The sequence below is a fragment of the Rhamphochromis sp. 'chilingali' genome, assembly GCF_963969265.1.
Source record: "Rhamphochromis sp. 'chilingali' genome assembly, chromosome: 6".
NCBI lineage: Eukaryota > Metazoa > Chordata > Actinopteri > Cichliformes > Cichlidae > Rhamphochromis > Rhamphochromis sp. 'chilingali'.
The window spans coordinates 149,169-167,148 of record NC_137933.1 but is presented as its reverse complement, the minus strand read 5'-3'; the positions used below and the strand labels follow the sequence as shown (position 1 = coordinate 167,148).

At 40.7% G+C, this 17,980-nt stretch overlaps 1 protein-coding gene across 1 annotated transcript; it reads left to right on the top strand.

The window, feature by feature from the left end:
- Positions 1-511: 511 nt before the first annotated feature.
- Positions 512-17,980, top strand: LOC308398104 (uncharacterized protein). The gene is made up of 11 exons (XM_080884531.1): positions 512-748; positions 2,069-2,168; positions 2,468-2,614; positions 2,847-3,028; positions 3,272-3,408; positions 3,530-3,623; positions 3,888-4,220; positions 4,409-4,583; positions 4,673-4,797; positions 4,996-8,559; positions 13,579-17,980. Exons 2-10 carry the CDS (start codon positions 2,084-2,086, stop codon positions 5,320-5,322), a joined length of 1,605 nt encoding a protein of 534 aa, XP_080740657.1. The 5' UTR covers positions 512-748; positions 2,069-2,083; the 3' UTR covers positions 5,323-8,559; positions 13,579-17,980.

Genomic DNA, 17,980 nt, shown 5'->3' with positions numbered 1-17,980 from the left:
CACTGTGTTGTTGAGAGAATGTTGGAGAGAATGTGAATGTTACAGGGGAGAAATTAATACAGTTTGAGACATACTGTGATGAGACCATTGTTACTTTTTCCACAGCGAGTGTTAACTTTATGACTTTTCACAGCTCCTCTGGAATCTGGATGGCCGACACCTGACAACCAGGACGAACCGTGTGTTTGGCTAATGTTTGTTTTTCTTTAAGAGTGCTTGTAAAGGATTCAGCACAGACAGACAAGTGACAATTGAACAGATGTGCAGTGGTTACAGAATAGTTACATAGAGCTCATTATCTGACCACACTGTTGGGCTCATGGTGAGTGACAAACTTAAGGAAATTATGGGGAAAAGTAGGAGTTTAATAAGTTTAGAATAAACCTGCAATGATACTTGTCTCTGTGATGCTGAATACTTTATTACACTTACGAGCTGCAGTTAGTTGCAAATGTGAAGTTGCTTTAACTTTAAGACTTTGTCTTCTAGGATACAGGAGCTGCACAGCAAAATCCGAAGTGTTGATGTGAGTTAAAATTACTGGTGTTAAAAATTTCGAGTTGAAAAGTGTTGGTTTGAGAGTTACAGTAACACTAACGGTGCTGAAAAAGCTCTGTAGCCGGAGTTATTTCAAAGAGTCAATACTATAACACTCATTTGGAGTTGATTTCCACATCCGGGTTTTTCGCGCTCATGGGCATGAGGAGTCCGCCAGAAGTTTGCTGTCAAGATCGAGGAGGTTGTTCAGGTAAGAACTATACAACAAGACCTATGTTATTTTATCATTATTAAATATTGTAACTAACTAGCCTATAACATTATTTATCAGAAGCATGCAATATTTTCCTAATGTGGAGTGTATTCATCTGCGGTAAGAGATGGGATTCGTTAGCTTAGGTAGCTAAACTATCCTCTATAACAAGTTAATATTGCAGCGAAAATAAATGCGTGCTCAATATAATTCTCAATTCTAGTTAGTTCTAATGTCATAAGAGAAATGCTTTCCAGTGTTCAATGCTTATTAAATGAAACGAGGGAGGAGTTAGCTATCCTCTGGATATGTTAAATGTAATGTTAAAATTTGAATTTGTGGTAGCCTAGCTGGCAGCTAAGACAAATGCGTTTAGCCCACTGCTTTTAAGGGAAGCGAACATTCGCCTCAGAAATATCCTATTTAAAAGTGAACTAAACAATCACATAGAGACGTTCAAGTCAAGTTTTGGAAAGCGTCAAGATAGGCTAATTACACGTGCTACCAGCGAGTTTAGCAGTAGCCTAGCCTACAAATCTTTGAAGTGGCAGGGGGTTATGGAATTCTGTTAGATGTTAGTGACCAAGCAAGGCGCGCTGCGTTTGTGCATGGATTGCTTGCTAACGGTTAGGATATATCATACATGTTGTAGTAGGCCTAATCTAAGGGAACATTTTCCCCTTTTCTACAGTTTTAGTGAAATAGGCTACCATCCAGTGTTTAAGACAAAGCGGTATAACGACTGAGGGTCGTTGACGTCGCCTCCACTGATAATCCTAGCATGTCGTGTCACAAAACAACCACCACAAAGTAGCAACTAGCCAGACGGCTGTGCATGTGTCAGAAACTCCCGATATAAATGTAAGACTTGCACTCATTAATTTACAGTATAAGGGATATTTGTTGTCATAAGTGAAAGCGTGATGAAGGCAGGTGTGCGTTCAACAGGAAATTTTATGTGGATTATCATCCTGACATGGTTTAAACAGAGATGCTTTTCCCCAAGTAGGCTACAGCGATTTACTCGCAACATAGCAGAACTAAGTATCTAGCCTGCGTGCAGACGAGAAGATCGCCGTTGTCGTCTTATAAACATGTGGATGGGTGGATAATTCATTGGATGCTATTTCTGTGTACCCAAGTTCAGCTATTTTAGTGCGCAGGGGGAAGCCAAATTATGTTCCTGAGGTTGAAGTGGTCTGTCACCCCTTCACAGATCATCACACAATGTATAGCCTAATATTTTCTTAAAGTTGTCCGGATTTGTTGCCACTTAAGCTATGGTTTAAATATATGGTGCCCCCTTCTCTCCACCAGGTGCTGTTGTAAGACATGTTGCTGAAAGTGAAATACCTCAATGTAAAGAAGTACATTAAATTGCACGCAGGATTCACTTATCTAGAATTCATCAGTGAAGGTAAGATAACCTGGCAGAACAAAATTTGTTGCACATGTATCAGTTCATCATGTTTGCATCTCATCTATTTAAAAAACGAATTAAATGTTAACACATTTTATTTTAATGTGTGACATTAAAAACAGTACAGAGCAGTAGGCCTAGGCCTATATTGTTGCTGCAGACTTGTCTAATTTAACCATTTTAAAGACAGGTAAAACAGCTGTTAATAAATATTAGCTAAATAAAAAAGTCAAAATTAGTTTTTAAAAAAGTTTTTCAGGCGTTTTAGGTGACATTATGCTTATCTTTTTGTAAAGCCAAAACCAAGTTTGGACTTCCGGATGCTGCTGACCTTGATATTTTCGATGAAACTGACACAGCTGTCGAAGAAGACATTTTTCTGGAGTTACTGGAGGCCCAACCAGACCTATGCCTGACAATACGTGAAAAGATTTCAGATGAAGGTAAATGTTATCATAACTTAAATTTTCATAGTATAGCCCACTCAATGTAGAGCCAAGTTCTTTTGCTCTTGATGCAGATGACATTGACCTGTCTTCATGCAATATACATGACAGTGGACAGGGCTGGGTCATATTTGTATAGAATGTTGTCTGAACATGAACATTGAAATTGTGTTATTAATGGCATTGTGGAGTAGCCTAAAGAAAGTTAACCAAATCATCTCTCCCAAAGATTTTTGTCCTTTAGCTCATTCCACACCATCCTCCTCGGATACATTATCTTCCCTCACGGACACTATATCACTTTCATCAAGTGACAGTGACCTCAGGGAAAAGGGCATTCCTGCAGGCCGCAGTAGATCCAGCAAAGACAGTTCTGCACCAAATGTTTCTGTGTCAGAGGCTGCAAAAGAGGTAATTGAGAACAGAAAATGTCTTTTGTATTTTTGAGTTGACACCATTTATACTGTAGATTGTTATACAAATTGAAATTCAAAACATGGTGGTTCCCAACTTGCCCTGTATGAAAAAATGTTAGTAGAAGTTAGTGCTTCTTGCTAGATATGTCTTTCACAGGTTTGTTGACATTCCTCTAAACTTTCACCTTTACTGACAAACAAGTTTTTATTGTTATTATTTTCCCTTTTATATGAGCAGATGGTTAAAAATGCCTTGACTAGGAAACCTGGTGGAGAGGAAATTCTTGAAGAATACAATGCCGAAAATTCACTGAGCCACCGCACCCGGCGGCAGCTTGTTAACATATTGGCAAGTGATATGACTGAGAGACATGGGTAAGAGTAATAGTACCTAATAAAAAAGTAAAGATGGGCCATATGGAATATTCTTGTAATGTATACTGCAGTAAAGACACATACTTCTGATTTAACATTGTCAATTGTATTTCCTCTATAGCAGAATTCCCTCCCGTAAGCAAAAGGAGAAATATGCCCTTGGAATAATTACACTCTTTCCCTCATTGAAGGATCCATTTTCTCCAAACGGCTATGTAAGTCATGCAGTGATTGTAAAACAGCACATTATTTAGTTTTCATCATGGAATAATTACATCAGCTAAATGATTTAAAAGAGAAATCTTAATTCCTATTTCGTAATAACTATTGTCATAAAACTGTATTGAAATTGTGGATGTTGTTTAACATGTATTGCACCTGTTACATGATAATAGTCCTTGGGTTTCTTTTTGCTGAATCTGCAAAGTCTGTAAGATCGCATTTGATGTTTATTTTTCATCTATGTTTAAATGTGACAGGAGCATTTCTACGACGGAGTGAAAGGCACTGGATATGTAGCGTGGCGCCTCAAAACCATGTCCAGGTCTACAACCAAACGGCCAGTGAAGGAAGTCCCAGTGCATCAAGAACAAGGGCCTAAGCGCAGAAGATTAGCAACCACATTGCCTCAGCAACTTGATGGAGATGCCTGCAAGGAGGCCATCTCATTTCTTGTTCACTCTCCTGATGAAGCAAGTGTATTTCAGAAGATGAAAATGACGTTCCAACATCGCCAGGATCTGGTGCATGATCCACAAAGAACTGCAGATGTCTTCAAAACATTTCCACGCTTTTTGGATGTCAAAGGACTAGTAAGTCAAATCACTTGATATTTTCAACTGTTAATCCTTTTTTTTTTGTTTTGCTGATGTGGATGGCAACAGTAACAGATGTGATCATTGGTCATCCCAGTCAGGCTATATCCCATATTGGTCAAAATCACATTGCAATGTAAACAATGTTGAGCACTGTCTTTATGTCCTGTGTGTATGATGAACAGGTCAATCAAGACTTCCTGCTGCTGTTTGGTGCTGAAACAGCCACCAAGTTGCTTGAGAAGTGGGACATGTCATTCAAGCCAAAGGTTATTAAAGAAGCCAAACAGCTGACTCAGTCAACTGACCTGTGTCGTTTGATAAAAGCTGCTGAGAAACCAACAGAGAGTGATGCAAATGGTAGGCGTCGCACCATGCTTGTTTGATTTTAATAATATTTATTTTTACCTGTCATTTTGAAATTGTTTTATAAATTCAACCATACACAGACTGGGACAGTGACATGGCCTCTCTGCTGCTACTCCTTCAACTTTTGCCACCCACAGCTGGACGAAAGAGGAGAACCAAAATAAGTCCAACTGATGCAGCACACAAAATGGTGCACTTTCACAAGGTAAATATGTTGTCTCACTTTTTAAAATCCTACAAAACACTTTTTCAGTTTTTGCACTTTTTAGTTTTCCTCTCCATGAAGTATGTGTCTTAGTATTTTGTAATAAGTTAGCAAGGCACATAATGTCAAACTGAATGAATGGTTCATACTCAGCAAGTATAAGCTAGGCCTATATGTCAATATCTCATTTGTTTTTAGTCATGCTGCAGCATTGATGAACACTTGCAAGCAAGAGATGGTAAACAACCATACATCCTCGCTGTTGGTCGAACCCAGAACAGCATTGACACCTTCTACATCGCAGTGGACAAACAGCTCATCCCCTGCCAAGCCACCAGCTCACTCAGTGCTTTTGATGAACTTTTCAAATCCCACTACGTGTTCAACTTATCTTACGACGAGTCACTGGTTCATCTCTACAGTTTTGTGCAGACCACCATATTCAACATTGATGCCACCTCAACAGATGAGTCACCACGTGTTCGTGAGTTGCGTGCCAAAATGTTGAATGAGAACCATGTTTAAATGTTTTATCTGTCAAACTCTGCATAGCACCAGTCAGGCTTTGATAAGTCATTTGCGACTAGGTCACAGTTTTTATCCAAGCACCAAATTTAAGTTGGCTTGTTCACAAGATGGTTGCAGCCGTCAGTTCACTACATATTCTGGTTTAAAAAAACATTTAAATAGTGTTCATGATGAAGATTGTTGTCAAAGTGGTGATGCAGAACCCTCAGAGTCATTTCAAGCTGATTTTGACAGATTACAAGATACAGACATAGCAGTTGCAGGAACAAGTGTTACTCAGAGCCTAGAGGTTGGGTGTTCTGAAAACAATGGGTCAGGTCAAAGAATTAAAAAAAATTCTGAAGCAATTTGCACTAAAATTATTGGTAAACTCAATGGTAGTGGTTTGGCAAATAGTTTTGTGTCATCACTTGTTTGTGATTTGGAAGATTTTGCAGATGGACTGCACTGTGAGTTTAAACATAAAGTACTGAACGTTGTGCCAACAGAAAATCCTGTTAGATCTCCAGTGGAAAAATGTCTTGAGACTTTTGACAATCCAGTTGAGAAGTTCGACACTGAAGCTAAAAGAAAGTCATATTTCCGTGAAAAATGGGGAATTGTGGATCCAGTGGAAAAGACTTTAGGAATACGCTATGATACAAGGTTAAATAAAAAATCAGGCACTTATGACCAGGTACCAGTAAAAGACACTTTTGTGTACATTCCAATTTTGGAAACAATCAAATTTATATGTCGCAATTCTTATATTTGCGAGCTGCTTGCTAAACTATGTGTATCAAAAGAAGACAGATATGAAGACTTTTGTGATGGGAGTTACTATAAGTCTCATCCATTGTTTTCAAAACCACAGACTTCTTTGCAAATTCAGCTTTATTATGATGACTTTGAGACTGCTAATCCACTTGGTTCCAAACGTGGTGTTCACAAAGTTGGTGCAATCTATTTTGTCCTCAGAAATCTGCCTCCAAAGTTAAATTCTGCATTGATGAACATTCATTTGGTTGCATTGTTTCATGCAGAAGATGTGAAAAAATACGGCTTTGATCCTATTTTACAGCCTCTGATTGATGACATAAAGTTTTTGGAGAGCCATGGCATTGATTTACCCTTCTCATCTGAAAAGGTCCATGGCACTATATGTCAGATAACTGGGGACAACTTGGGGATGCACTCAATTTTGGGTTTTGTTGAGTCTTTCAGTGGACGTTACTTTTGTCGTTTGTGTTTAATTGCAAAACAGGATGCACAGAGTGTGTATACTGAGGATGATCCAAAGATCATCTTACGAGGGAAAGAACTTTTTGAAATGCACTGCAGTGAGTTGCAATCTGATCCTCAAAAGCTACATGTGTTTGGCTTAAGAAAGAATTCTACACTGAACACTCTTCAATTCTTTCATGTTTGCCAGAACTTTTCCTTGGACATTATGCATGATATTCTCGAAGGGGTAGCACAATATGAGATAAAGTTACTGTTGGACTATCTGTCAGACAATTTTCTGCCGAAACCTGCTCTTTTGTCACGGATCTATGCTTTTGACTATGGCTACTTGGAGACCAAAAATCGTCCAACAATGGTGAACTTAGACAGTAGTGGTAATAGTATAGGTCTTAACTCCATTCAGACTCTTTGTCTGATAAGAAACATTCCTTTAATTTTTGGTGATATTGTGCCAGAAGGAAATCAGAACTGGACTATGCTATTGCTATTGTTGCAAATAATTAACATCATATTCTCTCCATCTGTTACACATGGCATGACTGTGCTTCTAAAACATTTAACAATGGAACATCATGACTTGTTCAAATTGTTGTATCCAGGTAGGAACATGATTCCCAAACACCACTTTATGTTGCACTACCCAACTTGCATCAGAAAAATTGGGCCATTATTGCATGTATGGAGCATGAGAGGTGAGGCTAAACATAGGGTGTTCAAAGACACCCTTAAGAACTTTAAGAACATCACAGTGTCACTTGCCAAAAAACATCAAACATCCATAGCATACAAGTGGGAGACATGTCCTTTAAGCCATGTTGAGTATGGGCCCTTGAAATCATTTGATGTTGATAGTGAGGAAAATAGTGAAATGATCTCCCTAGGCTTGCCTGCTGTTGCAGAAGAGGCTTTCTCTGCTAATTGGGTTAACATTAATGGGACTGAGTACAGAACAGGATTGGTCATTTGTTGTGGTTCTGAACATGAGATGCCGGTGTTTTGCAGAATAAAAACAATAGTTTTGGTCAATAGTCACACCTACTTCATAGTTAAGAAGCTTGTGGTTGAAAATTTCAGTGAACATTGCCATGCTTATAAAGTGTTTGAAACGGATGAAAAAGATGTTGTTAAAGCAGACTGTATTGAAATATACAAGCCCTTTGATTTGCAAAGTGCTTATGGTGATGATGATGGTCTGTACATTGTGCCATTATTTTTGTTGTGAACGTATGCTGTATGGTGCTTGGAATTTAATATTTATTAAAATGCTTATGTGACCAATTTTATGTTTTCTCCTTTTATCCTGTAAAGGGACTTAACAAGGATTTTCACTGAATGTAGCACAGTAGTTGTTAGGTATTTTAGTACCATGGGAGCATTTACTGGATATTGTTTTATAGTGACATTATACAGGAAAACTCTGTCATTCAACAAGGTTGAAATACCACAGAGATCACTCCCTCAGCTACATTAGTTTCTTAATCTTTTAGACGCCTGTTGAAGGCCAAATGGTTTGTTTCAGATTTCACTAATGAAAGAACTCTTCGTTTTGTGCCTTGAAAATATGTCGCTGAGATAATCACAATTGTAGCTGAACTGATACACTACACAAAGGATGCTTCTTCACCCAAGGGCAGGAAGACGCTGCCTTATCTTGTTCTGTACTGGTTTAAACTGATAAATCTGCTGTCTCATGAATTTTACCCTCTATATAAACTGTTGTACTTGTGAATAAAGTTGAGTCACTTTGGGAAGACAATCTAAAGCAGTCTCTGTTTTCTTGTTCTCCCAAGCTGCTCCCGAGCTGCTCGTACTAACACGCTGAATGGCATGCTTGAATATTACTTGAGAATATATTTGACTGTGTTACAGACTAAGGGACATTCTCTGCTGATAGGTGAAGGTACATTCTCTGCTGATAGACGTCCACGCCTCGGAGGAAGCCGATCCACGGAGTAGGCCCTGGAAACAGTTTCCTTCAATTTTGGTGTCAGAAGTGGGATCCTGACGAAGGTAGGCACTCGTCTTTTATTTTATGAGACTGTGTTATGCCTTTCTCAGTGATCCACATAGAAACGGGATACGCTGACGAGGCCTTCTTCAGTGGCCCACATAGTAACAAGTGGGATACACTGAGGAGCCTTCTTTAGTGGCCCACATAGAAACACAGGAAGTTGCCTGTTGTTTTGTAAATAAAAGCAGAAAGGACACAGGAAGTTGCCTGCTGTCATAAACTAAGAAGTTGCTCACCAGCAGAAAGGACACAGGAAGTTGCCTGGGGTCATAAAACGAGAAGTTGCTCGTTAAAAAGTGAGAAGTTGCTCACTAAAAAGATAAAATTGCTAGCAAAAAACTCAAGTAACCTCAGGTGTGCCACAGCAAAAATAAAAACTAACTTAAATCCTTCAAAGCGTCTAAACCCCTCTGGAAATCACTGACCATGGGTCAGAATAATTCAAAGACCTTAGACGGGTCCGATAAAAAATCAAAATTAACTGTAAAACCGAAAAAAATAAAAAATAAAATCACAAATAGCGGCTCAGTACGACTCCCACTTCCGGTTACGTTTAACCCACGCTCGCGAATCAATGAAGACTTCCATGATTACGTATCCAGAACATGCGGAAGTGCTTACGTGACTGATTTCGTCTCGAACTTAAGAACTATAACTTTAATGCATCCTAATGTATTTCCGGAGCCCTATCCCGAACGATTATCGCCAGAAAACAGGTCAGTAGAAATGTTAAATACTATTTGTGATAAGGAAAGTAGGCTGATTAAAAAGTCCTGTAAAAAATATATGATAGAATGTCGTGATGTGACCAATCGCATGCTACCACTATGGAAAAAAGGACCCGAGCCAGACGTAAATGCTTTAAATCAAGCCAGTGTAGGCTCTAGTAAATCCACTGCAGAAAAAACTAGCCTTATATGCCCATCCGTTCAACCTACGGCTCCGCCGCCTTATGATGAAAAAACAGAATTAATAGCTGCTGCGGCGGCTGCACGTCACCAGCGCGTATATCCTGATATAACAGCAGAATCCCAAAGGAGTGAGGAAGGCACTGAAATGACACCTAAATCAGAAGAAGATGACTGGTTTAACCTAGATCAAAGACAGGAACGAGAATACACTGAACGAGAAAGAGAGTTACAGGAACATAAAAAGCAAACAAAACAGTTAATGACAGAGTGTGAGGAAATCATGAAAGATCCTTTAACTGAACGTACGGAAGCTGAACTGCAGCAAGCCGTTTCCGTCATAGATAATCATGTTCAGCGCCACACTAGAGTAGCGAATGGTTTGACTGTGCCAAAAGCAATAACTAACACCAGAAATTTAATAAGGAACTACTTAAAGCAGAAAAAAGAGGAAAAAACTCAAGAGGGCCCCCACAAAAACACCCGTTATAAAGAAAAGCAGGGATCACAATTTAATGACGTCAGCACCTCCCTCCCGTTCATGATAATAGGGGACATGTGTTGCATTCAACCCCCTAAAATTTCAGAGTTAGCAGCAACCATTAAAGAACTTCCCGATCCTCTACAAAATCCTACAGCCTTTGTTTCTGCATTACAGAGAAGTACCAGATACCACCACTTGGGTGGGCCTGACTATAGATATATATTATGTCAACGAATCCCAGGTGTGACTGAATCTCAGCTTATTGAAGAAGTAGAGGAACTAGACCCTAAAAATGACCAAGCAGCCAACACCACCTCGTTTTTGTGGATAAACGATGACAAAATCACAGCCTTTTTTCAAAATCTAAAGAAATTTCTGCTCACAATGTCTAGAGATAAAATTGATTTAAATGCAGTAACCATGTGTAAGCAAAAGCCAGATGAATCCATTCTAGTGTTTATGAAACGTTTCACACACTGCTGGACTAATGAGGCATGCATGCCTGAAGGAGGAAATGATCAGATTTTCATAACAACATTCTTAAACAATATTCATCCAGAATGTTCACAACTATTGAAGCTGACTGCCACTGATAATCTCTATGACATGAAAATAAAGAACTTTATCACACTTGTCAAAACAAAAGCTGGTGCAGATCTTTTCCCGAACAGCACGAAGGCTAAAAGTGTTAAGATGATGTTGAATTTTGATGTTGAAGGCTCAGAGGAAAGTGAAAAAATGATGTATGCAGGGGCCCCGTCCCCTCAACAAGCGCAGCAGGGAGATTTTAGAAGGAGAGATAGGAGTGGAGACGCATGTTTTTATTGTGGAAAAATAGGACACTGGAGGAGGGAATGCAAATCAGCAGCACATAGGTCTCAACCACAAAACACAGGACCAGCTCCTGCCACTAGGCGTCAGCAGAGCTCTTACAGACAAGGTAACTGGCAACGCAGACAGGAATCACATCAAAATAATGGCCCCTTTGCACTTAGGCAGCAACCTTATAATCCACATTTTAATCCCCACCCATATGATAACGAAAGACTGGACCAACCATAGGGAGGCCCAGGTGAAGACGAGGGACAGTGTGAAGCACTACACACGATGCTGCATTTGCAATTGTCCCGTAACACAGAAAGCTTGCCCATGTTAGATATAGAGATAGGTGAAAAGACTTATTCCTTTTTAGTTGACAGTGGAGCCACTAAAAGTTCACTGTCTGGAAAATTCTATAGTGGGCCTGTTTCCTCTGTGTGCATCAACACCATGGGAATAAACGGAACTCTAGTGCAATGCCCCAAAACTCATTCTCTAAAAACACGCTGGGGCCCAAAACCAGACGAAATTACATATCATCCATTCATAATTATTCCAAACTCGCCTGTGAATCTATTAGGCAGAGATTTAATGGCAAAAATGAACTTGTGTATTTCATTTAACACAAAGGGTGAAATGTTTGCAGATACTGATAACAGCTATGTTTTCTCTGCCCTATGCACCGACACCATGGAGAAGGAACAGCCTCTGTGTCAGCTGGACGCCTCAGCGGAGAATGAACTTAATATCCATCTGACTGGTATCCCACGTCACACTCTGTGTCAAAAACATGTGCAAACACTGTTACCAGGTAGCCCCATGCCTGGAAGCCACATATTTGTTTCTCTCACACTGTTCAACAACATGATAACTGCTCACACCAGTGAAGGCCAAACAGTGGTTTTGTCACATAACTCAGACATAGGCTATGACATCACTGCACCATGTCGACACATAGATCTAACCTACCCCATACACTGTACTATCTCTGCTGTCACATTGCCAGCTGAATATCAAAACATGACATTATGGTCAAGAGGTGAGAATGATGTAGGATTTATTGACTGTACACCTTATCATGCTCAGCTGAAAAACAACAAGCCGGTATATGTCAAGCAATATCCCATTTCCGCTGAAAAAGCCGCAGCCTTAGACATCATCATAGGAGATTTATTGACAGCTGGAGTAATAAAGCCCACAGTATCTCCATATAACACTCCTGTCAATCCTGTGCCAAAGCCTAACAAACCTGGCGTATGGCGTTTCACACAAGACTTAAGGCAAGTTAATGCAGTCATTATGCCTCTGCCACCTATTGTCCCAGATGTTCCCAGCATACTGACATCTATTCCAGCAACAGCTACACATTTTACTGTGGTGGATTTGTGCTCCGCCTTTTTCTCAGTACCTGTGCATGAAGACACACAGCCGATATTTGCTTTTACACATAGAGATAAGCAGTACACATGGACTCGCTTACCCCAAGGCATGGTAGACAGCCCTGCGGCTTTCTCAATGGTGGTACGTGCTACCCTGGACGGCTTCACTCCTCCAGAGGGCTGTACTCTGATCCAGTATGTAGATGATCTCCTCCTCTGTGCTGAAAGTGAAAAACTATGTCAAACTGCCACACATATGCTACTCCAGCACCTCCAACAGACTGGCCACAAAGCATCAGCAAAGAAAATGCAGTACTGTCAGACTTCTGTTCAATATTTGGGATTTACACTGTCTCACGGACAACGTTCTATGACTACAGACAGGGTCAAAGCTGTGACCTCTGTCCCTAAGCCCACTACACAGAAAGAAATGCTGTCTTTCCTAGGCATGGTGAACTATTGCAGACAGTGGATACCAGACTGTTCTTTTCATGACCACATTCTGCGTGAATGCTGCAAAAAAGACAAGCCTCCTCGAATACTGTGGTCCACAGAAATGACTGCCTCTTTCAATGCATTACAGGGAGCGCTGACCTCCGCCCCTTGTTTGGGTCTGCCTGACTACCACTTACCGTTCCACCTGTACGTCACAGAGAACGGCACAACCTGTGCAGGTGTATTGGCCCAAGAGCATGGCTGTGGCTACCGTCCAGTAGCCTTCTACTCAAAGGTGCTGCCAGCAGTAGTTCAGGGGATGCCGGCCTGCCTGAGAGCAGTAGCAGCTTGCTCTATCATGATAAGGGACTGCGAGAAGCTCACACTCTCACATGACACTATTCTACACACCAATCACCAGGTCACGACCATTCTAGCAAACATAACTACACAACACATGACCGCACAACGTCGCTCAGGTTATGAAGCTACACTGACTTCAACAGCAAATCTCACTATAAAAGCAAACAGCACACCCAATTCGCCAGCACACTTACTCATTCGTATGCTGTGTTCCTCTGACCGACAGGATGGTTCAGACGACCCTGACGATCATGATTGTATGACACGTATACAGGAATCCACAGCACCACGCCCAGACTTAGAGCAGACACCAATCCCAGACTCAGTCATTGTTTATGTGGACGGGTCCTGTTCAAAACCAAATGACAACTTATTTCTTTGTGGCTATTCGGTGGTGACATTGCCTGACATCATACTAGAGGCTCACTCATTACCATTTCACTCAGCACAAAAAGCAGAGCTCATGGCTTTAATACGCGCCTGTGAGTTACATGTGGATAAGCGGGTAACAATTTACACTGATAGCCGTTATGCATTCGGTGTGGTGCATGACTTTGGCACATTGTGGAGACAAAGAGGATTTAGATCTGCTGATGGAAAATCGATCGCTAATTCTGACCTTGTTCAAAGACTTTTGCAGGCTATACAGCTGCCATCGGCAATTGCAGTTGTTAAAACGAAGGGGCACAGCACGGCTGACACAGACGAAGCAGTGGGAAATGCTCTTGCAGACGTAACCGCGAAAGCAGCTGCTGCCTCACAGCAACCACCCAGAAGGGAAGTATTATCTTTGCCTTTACAGCTGCCACTTGTCACGCTCCCAGACTATTTAGAAACAAATGTTGACCTAAAATTCATACAAGAGCAGGCCTCTGCCTTAGATTACACTTACTGGGAAAGTAATGATTGTACCTTAGATAACAGAGACGGCTTATACAAAAACCTTGAGGGTTTGATTGCCCTCCCATCTTCACTACTGCCAATCCTTGTCCGCCATTTTCACGGTGTGAGTCATGTCGGACAAAGAGGGGTAATAGGAGCAATAAAATCAAGATTTGTAATCAAGAAAACATCACACGCAGTAAAACGCATATTAGCAACCTGTCTAACATGTGCACGAACTAATGTAGGAAAACCAAAAGCAAAACATCAGCATTTACCACAACCAGATTTCCCATTTCATACATTACAAATTGATTTTACACACATGCCAGCACAAGGAAGCATCAAGTACTTACTGGTAATAGTGGATCAATTTAGTAAATGGGTAGAAGCTTACCCAACATCAAAAGAAACTGCAGAAGTAGTCTGTCAAAAGTTGTGCAATGAAATAATACCCAGATTTGGAATACCTCACCAAATTAACAGTGATAGAGAACCTTCATTCACATCAGAAGTAATTCAAAAGTGTGCTAAAACTCTAGCAATAGACTGGAAATATCATGTGCCATACCATCCTCAGAGTTCAGGAGTTGTAGAAAGAATGAATAGGACCATAAAAAACCGCCTGACTAAAGCAATGATAGAAACAGGAATGACCTGGATCAAATTACTTCCTCAAGTCCTCTGTGAGATTAGAATGACTCCATCCGCAGCAACCAAATTATCTCCATTTGAAATAATCATGGGAAGACCGTTTCCAACACCATGGTCAGCCTCCAGAGGGGCACCGCTATTGGAAGGGGACATAGACACTGCATTGTCTGACTATGTTCATAACCTGGTAGAAACACTGAATAATAACTATCAGAAAGTTTGTCTCTCTCAGCCTCTCCCTTCCACAGATCCAACCCATCCGTGGAAACCAGGAGACGCGGTGTTGGTGAAGTCGCTAAAACCAAGGGCACTCGGGGAGGCCGCGTGTTCCAGCCCCCAGACTGTACTTGCAGTGACGAGAACCAGCATCCTAACAGACGGACAACCTCAGTGGATTCATGCCAGCAGGGTTAAGACCAGCCCCACCAAACCACCTAAGGCGTCGGATCAAGTAGATGACGTCTCCGGCGAGCCAGCGCCCGGATTCAATACACCTATAGATGACGACTCAGGCGAGCCAGCGCCCGGATCCAATCCACCTACGCACACACAATCACTGATTAACACACAACGCCTGAAAGAGCCAAGACTCAGAAAGCCCTTTGATCCCCCACCTGAACAACAACAAGGTACTCGAACATCCAGCAGGAACAGAAAGCCTAGAGTACCACACAATGTCTAACCTGATAAAGATAGACTCGTTTCATCCTGATAATGGAGAAAATGAAATGCCCATTGTCATCACACGACGTTTATACGGTGTCTCTCGAACCTGGGACCAGGCCAGGAGACGACTAAAGAACTGTCTTTTTTATATATTTAGGTTATTAATCATATCTACTGCATTAATCTTAGGATTTTTATTTACTATTTCGTATTGTAAAGTGCAACCCTGTTCACGTTTCTGCAAGCCACATTTTGCTGACAATACCTCATGCTCCACTTGGCAAGACACCCACCTAGTACACTCGTCACGTTCTCTAAAATCAGTAGAAAGCAACACAGACACCACCAATAAACCATCTTATGCACCCCCTAGAACAGGAACTAACGCCTGGTATGACAATGCCAGAATAGCCGCTCGTGACTTAGGAAACAGTAACTGTTATGTCTGTTCAAAGGGTAATCCAGAACAGGTCATAGTGGGATATCCAATTTCAGGTTTTCCCTTAACAAAGATGCTATTCAAAAATGATAAAAAGGGGCCCTTAACAGTAACCCTGATTGAAGCGGTGCGAGTAGAACTAAGTCCTTTAGATTGTTTATTCATATACACAGGACAAGTCTCTAGTAAGGATGTTAGCATGATTAATGATTCTACCCACCCCTGCAACCAAATGAAGCGCCCCGAAGACCGCACTGAACCTCTTTCGCCCCCAACACAGGTGCGCCATCACCCAAATATCTTGATGACATGCATACACCGACCAAAACTTGAAAACATAAATTATGACACACAAAACTATACGTTCTTTTCTGACTCTCCAGGAGCACGCTGTAACGAAACATGGCTAGCAGCGAGTGTTGACAGGACACAATATAAACATATGTTTTCTTATATATATGCATATATAAGTACGCATTCAGATAACTCAACAATCCTGCATTCGCCCAACACACTAAACGACTCGTACTGGGGAGGCATATTAAAAGGCTTTACAGCTTCGCGCCTGACCAGACCAATCCCACATGCTTATTGGATGTGCAATAATACTCTTAGATTAGCCTTACCTGTTAATTGGACCGGTACCTGCGGTCTAGTAACTTTAGCTCAAGAACTACTGATACAACAAACCTCGGATCTGCCTGTATCCAGCAGACGGACGGAACGCTCCGCTTATTCACATAACGTTTACATAGATGCTATAGGAGTTCCACGCGGGATACCAAATGAATTAAAGGCACAAGGAGAAATATCAGCAGGGTTTGTCTCAATACTACCGTGGATACAGGTAAACAAAAATGTAGGCTGGATCAATTATGTTTATTACAATCAGCAAAGACATACCAATCTGACCAATACGGCCCTTAAAGCCCTAGGAGAACAGATGTCTGCTACCTCCTTAATGACCATGCAAAATAGAATGGCCTTAGATATGCTGTTAGCTGAGAAAGGAGGTGTTTGTGCTATGTTTGAAGATGTTTGTTGTACTTTTATTCCCAATAATACCGCCCCTGACGGTTCATTTACACAAGCTATGAATAAACTTGAAGCATTGCAGATAGAACTAAGAGCCAATACAGGTCACGGTCAGTGGCTAGACAAGTGGATGCAGGACACGTTTGGAAAATGGAAGGCACTCATTGTAGCCTTTGTAACAGTTGTAGCATGTATTATTTTGTTTTTGATGATTATTGCCTGTTGTGTGATACCCTGTGTACGCTCAATGATAACCCGTATAGCTACTAGTACAGCTACTTCAATGTATTTGCAATTAGCACAAATTGATCCTGAGGATGTGCCAGATGTTACCAATGATGTTCCTGATGTGTATATTGAACATTAGGTTGTGAACTATTACATTTTATGATTTGCTTTTTATATTATGTTATTACATTTGTGATTTTTCCTTTCTATTTGAGTTATTATTTTTTTAAAAAATAATAAAAAAAAAAAGAGTGGAACTGTTAGGTATTTTAGTACCATGGGAGCATTTACTGGATATTGTTTTATAGTGACATTATACAGGAAAACTCTGTCATTCAACAAGGTTGAAATACCACAGAGATCACTCCCTCAGCTACATTAGTTTCTTAATCTTTTAGACGCCTGTTGAAGGCCAAATGGTTTGTTTCAGATTTCACTAATGAAAGAACTCTTCGTTTTGTGCCTTGAAAATATGTCGCTGAGATAATCACAATTGTAGCTGAACTGATACACTACACAAAGGATGCTTCTTCACCCAAGGGCAGGAAGACGCTGCCTTATCTTGTTCTGTACTGGTTTAAACTGATAAATCTGCTGTCTCATGAATTTTACCCTCTATATAAACTGTTGTACTTGTGAATAAAGTTGAGTCACTTTGGGAAGACAATCTAAAGCAGTCTCTGTTTTCTTGTTCTCCCAAGCTGCTCCCGAGCTGCTCGTACTAACACGCTGAATGGCATGCTTGAATATTACTTGAGAATATATTTGACTGTGTTACAGACTAAGGGACATTCTCTGCTGATAGGTGAAGGTACATTCTCTGCTGATAGACGTCCACGCCTCGGAGGAAGCCGATCCACGGAGTAGGCCCTGGAAACAGTTTCCTTCAGTAGTCATACAGTAATTGCACTTTAATGCATTTTTGTATTCAGACAATTAATACAGACTAGTATTTAAAAGCTCATATATGTCACTTTAAAGTGCCAAAATAACACTGTAAAAGTTACAGAATAACACTCTAAGTGAAAACAGTCAACACAATCCAGTGTGAAAATAAACACTTAAAAGTGTCATAAATAACACCATAGTTGTTGTGTAGTAACACCCTCAGTGAAAAGAGTTAACCCA

Bases quoted from the DNA above. Each gene is read 5' to 3' on its own strand.
- LOC308398104 (XM_080884531.1), top strand. From the start codon at position 2,084: ATGTTGCTGAAAGTGAAATACCTCAATGTAAAGAAGTACATTAAATTG. The intron at 3,624-3,887 runs GTAAGTCATGCA...TAAATGTGACAG, and splicing joins CATTTTCTCCAAACGGCTAT to GAGCATTTCTACGACGGAGT. The intron at 4,221-4,408 runs GTAAGTCAAATC...TATGATGAACAG, and splicing joins TTTTGGATGTCAAAGGACTA to GTCAATCAAGACTTCCTGCT.